Here is a 4,796-nt window from a genome sequence, read left to right as displayed (position 1 = left end):
GAGTGATGAAAAATATGAATTTTTACGACGGTGATGAATGGGAAAAAAATTCCAGGAGATTTTTTTTTTTTGGAGAAAATTAGAACGAAAATGATTGCGAGTGCGTTGAAAGAAAACGTTTGTTTTGTTGTTTGTTTGTATGTTTGTTTGTTGTTGGGCTGGAATCTCATTGCAAAACCTGATTAAATGATACAAATATCCAGTTTTCTCATCCCACTTAGGCGCCAACCTTGATTTCTCCAGGAGTGTTTTTGCCGTAATTACCAATAAAAAAAAAAAAAAAATATTTTAAACGCGCTGCACCTTACCATACGATTTTATCGTTTCTATCAATTAATAATAATATTAATTCCTACGATCGATCTTTCGTTTTGTTTTTATCTCCGAAAAAAATTCGCGTTCTTGTTGTTGTTATTGTTGGCACCGTAAGAAAAATTACTGGAGAATTCCATAAAAAAAAAAATTAGCGTTTGTTTTGAATGATTGTTGTTTGTTGAAATAATAATCGGTTGTTTATTAATTTAAATTTGGGCGGTTGTTTTATTTACGTATAAGGTTAACGACAACGACGCGTGCAAACGACGACAATCGCTTCTTTTTTTTTTGTTGTTATTTTCTTTTTGAGTTTTCTGTCGACAGTGATGACGTCGACGACGACGACAAATTTTAAATCCGTGACGTAATAATAATAATAATAATAGCGATGATGAAACAAACGAAAGCAAATTTTATGTCGCGATTAATAAAATGTACGTAGTATACAAAAATTCTTTAAAACAAACAAACAAACAAACGAAAATAAATTATTATAGTTGTTATTATTGTTATTATTATTATTATTATTATTATTATTATTATTATTATTATTATTATTATTACTATCAGTATTATTATAATCACTATTATTATTATTATTATTATTAAATGAAAAAATGTATATGGAAATGTAATAAAAATGAATCCGCTAAAGTAAAGCTGGACCAGAACAACAACATCCAATCGTCAGCATTCCTGTTTTTTTTTTTTTTTTTTTTTTTTAATAATAATAATAATAATTATTAATACTATATTTTCGTTTTCCCCGACGGAAAGAATCTTTTAACCTGGAAAGAAAACAAAAAAACATATTTTTACTGAAGAAGCGGATTCGAACCCGATTCGGTTTGCTCATGAATATTTATTCCTTATCATTCCTTATTACTTTTAAAATTTATAAATGACGTAACAACAACAACAATTTTGCGTACCTCAACAAACTCTTTAAGAAAAATCACAATTAAAACACAAATTTAGTTTGAATTTTATTTCCGGTTCCGTTTTTTTTTTTTTTTTTTTTTCCAAAATGACGATTGCAAGACGACAAAACAAACAACAACCGGAAAAGAAAAAAAGTTTAGAAATTAATTTTTATCATTTCCATCCTTCTCATGCAAACATAATAATAATAATAATAATAATAATAATAGAATAATGCCACTCAAATAATAATAATAATGATGATGGTATATGAATAATGACATAAAACAAACGCGAATCGGAAACGTTTTATTTTTTTACATGATAAAAAATTCAATAAATTTTTATTTATTTATTTATTTATTAATAATAATTATTAATAATTACAAAAACATTATTTACATATTTATTTATTTATTTATTTTGTGTTTGTGTGTGTAACGTAAAATTTTTAAAAAAATGAAAATTCGGCCCCGCCTTTTCTCTATCTCTAATTCAAAAAAAAAAAAAAAAACAAAAAAAAACTTTACAGTCTTCTTATTTATTTTATTTTACAAAAAAAATTGACTTCATATTATTATTATTATTATTATTATTTTTAAATAATTACTCTTAATAATAATAATAATAATATTGATTTACCCTCGATATTTGGTATAAAATTTTTCATTCATTTATTTATTAATTAATAAATTTGTCGAATTAATATATAATTTAAATAAAACAGGTACAAATTAAAATAATTAATAATAATAATAATAATAATAATAATTTTTTTACGTAAGTTCGTTTGTTTGTTTAAACAAACGAACAAACAAGCGACGGTTTATAATATAATTTTTTTACTGGAGAATCCAAAAAGAAAAAAAAAATCGATTTTTATAATTTTTTTGTAAACTGGAGAATGATAATAAATACAGAGTAAAAAATTAATTCTCCAGGATTTTGTATGTGTTTGTGTGTTTACTGGACACTTTATGGAAAAGTTTTTTAAATTTATTAATAATAATAATAATTACGTTGATGTATGAGTAAGAAGAAGAAGAAGAAAAAAAAAAAGAAAAATGATGATGAGTGCGAAGAAAGGCACGTTAACGAAATTCGTTTTTTTTTTTTTTTTATTTTTTCTCCAGTTGTACGAAAACCGTTAAAAATTTGTTTGTTTGTGTTTGTTGGACAACGACGACGGATGTGACGTAACGCGTTTAGTCCAATCGAAACAAACAACAATAAAACGAATAAATTTTTATTAAAAATCTTCAAAGAGTTTAAGTTCGGATTCTCCAACGGATGGTTTCGATTTCCAGTCGCTTTCTGGATAATCTTCAAAATTTCTCGTGTCTCCGTCGTATTTGACGTGCGGCAATATGGGGGGCTGGAAAAAAAAATGACGTCATCAATTTTCATTTAAAATAATAAATTATTATTATTATTATTATTATAATTATGAATATCATAATCGGTGTGAAATTTATTCCGGTTGAAAAAAAAATAAATCACAAAGAGAGAGAAAGAGAGAGAGGGGTAGAAAGGGAGAGAGAGAGAGAAAAGGGGGGAGAGGGAGAGAATAGCGTTAATAAAATATTTAAAAGATTCTGGAGGAAAGTTTTTCATTAATATTGAATGAAGTTAAGGAGCGGAATACACCTGAGTTTAAATGGGAATAAAAATTCCAGGGGAAAATTTTTTTTCTTCTCTCTCTTTTTTCTTTTTCCTTCTCTTTCCCTTTCTTCTTTTTTTTTTCTTTTTCTTTCTCACCTTCAACTGTTTGTAGTAAACTTCCGTCCAATCGATTTCTTTAAACCATCTATGCCTTTTTACATCTTCGGCTCCATTCTGTGGGGGGAAAAAAAAAAAAAAAACAAAATGAATGAATGAAATAAATTCCAGGAGAGGGGAGGGGGGGATACAAAAAAAAAAAATTCATCGCGAATTTCTTTTCCCCCTTTTTTTCCTCGTTTGTTACCCACTCGCCACCTTATTCATACCTTCATGTTTCCTAATCTTTTCGTTCTGTCGTGTACGAGTAATTTTTTAATGAGATCCTTCGCGACGGGATCGATTTGTCTGAACCATTCGATTTTTCCAGCTAATATTTTTTCGTATATTCCAAATGGATAACTGTCGAAAAAGGGAGGATGACCGGCTAACATTTCGTAAATCAAAACACCTGAAAAACAAGAAAACATTAACGTGATGTCGAGAAAAAAAAAAAAAAAAAACTTTACGAGAAATCGTAATCGGAAACGAGAACAAAAACAAAAACAACAAAAACAATAGCAGACGTAATCGCCACGTGAAAAAAAAAAAAGAAAAAAAGAAAACCGGAAGTGAAATCGTTTCGACACTTTAACTAATGAAAAAATTACGTGGTAAAAAAAAAAAACGGTAAATTGTGTTCAGTAAAGCTTGACGACGAGTATTTTCCTAGACTCAAATAAATTTTCTCCTTTTTGTTTTTTTTTTTTTTTTTTTGTTCTAGACTAATAATTAAAAACTTTTTTTTTTTTTACACTAACAAACAAAAAAAAAAAACAAACAGACAAACAACCAGGTCAGGATTTTATTAAAATTTAAAATTTTATTTTTAAAAGGAAAAAAAAAAAAAAAAAAAATTCCGGTTATTGAACTCGTGTGTCGACCGCGTACGGATCGAGTCGGTAACTTGGTTGCAAACCGTTTTTCGTGCAAACTTTTCCTTCCTCCTCCTCCTACTCCTCCTATTCCACCTACTACTCCTCCTCCTCCTACTCCTCGTTATTTGAATCAGTACCTACCCAATGCCCACCAATCGACGGCCTTGTTGTGACCTTTCGATTGTATTATTTCGGGTGCTAAATATTCCGGAGTACCGCACAGCGTCCACGTTCGATCCGTTAGCTTTTTGGCAAAACCGAAATCGATTATTTTCAAGTGTCCATCTTGATCCAAAAGTAAATTTTCAGGTTTCAAGTCTCTATAAACGACGGATTGACTGTGTAAATATTCTAAAGCTAATATCACTTCACACGAGTAAAAATTTGCCGTCGTCGTGTTGAATCTCCCGTAATTTCTCAAATAGGAAAATAATTCGCCGCCGCAAACGTAATCGAACAACATGTACAAACGAGAATTATCTTTCCAACTGCACCAAAGGTTAACGATGAACGGATGCTGGATTTCTTCCAGAATCCTTTTCTCGTTTTTAACGTGTTCGACTTGTTTCAATCGTATTACGTCGCTTATCAATAGGATTTTCATTGCCAGGTACTTCATTGTTGATTTTTCACGGCAAAGGCACACTCGTCCGAAAGTTCCCGTACCTGAAAAAAGTACAAAAAAATTAATAATAAAAAAATCAAGGGGAAAGGGATGGCATTGAAATTTTATATACCGGAAAACCGGCCGTTAGCCGTTAATGATGATGATGATGATGATGATAAATAAAGGGATTCCTCGGAGTGAAATTTTTTTTTTGAAAATGAGGAAATGAAGAGAGAGAGAGAGAGAGAGAGAGAAAAAAAATGAAAAACGGTTGTTGACGACAAACGTCGTTTGTTTCCTCTCTTTCGCAACAACAA

General features: G+C 29.4%; 1 protein-coding gene across 1 annotated transcript; it reads right to left on the bottom strand.

Moving 5' to 3' along the window:
• Window positions 1–2,485: 2,485 nt before the first annotated feature.
• Window positions 2,486–4,491, bottom strand: Phum_PHUM090820 (cAMP-dependent protein kinase catalytic subunit, putative; the record flags this gene model as incomplete). Its single annotated transcript, XM_002423826.1, has 4 exons — window positions 2,486–2,611; window positions 2,995–3,072; window positions 3,225–3,406; window positions 4,014–4,491. The coding sequence occupies 4 exons, from the start codon at window positions 4,489–4,491 to the stop codon at window positions 2,486–2,488; spliced, it is 864 nt and encodes a 287-aa protein (XP_002423871.1).
• Between the last annotated feature and the right edge of the window lie 305 nt (window positions 4,492–4,796).

This window comes from Pediculus humanus, genomic scaffold (assembly GCF_000006295.1).
Source record: "Pediculus humanus corporis 1103172107444 genomic scaffold, whole genome shotgun sequence".
In the NCBI taxonomy this organism is placed as follows: domain Eukaryota; kingdom Metazoa; phylum Arthropoda; class Insecta; order Psocodea; family Pediculidae; genus Pediculus; species Pediculus humanus.
Note: the sequence above shows the minus strand (reverse complement) of the source record. Positions and strands in the feature narration are given on the sequence as shown.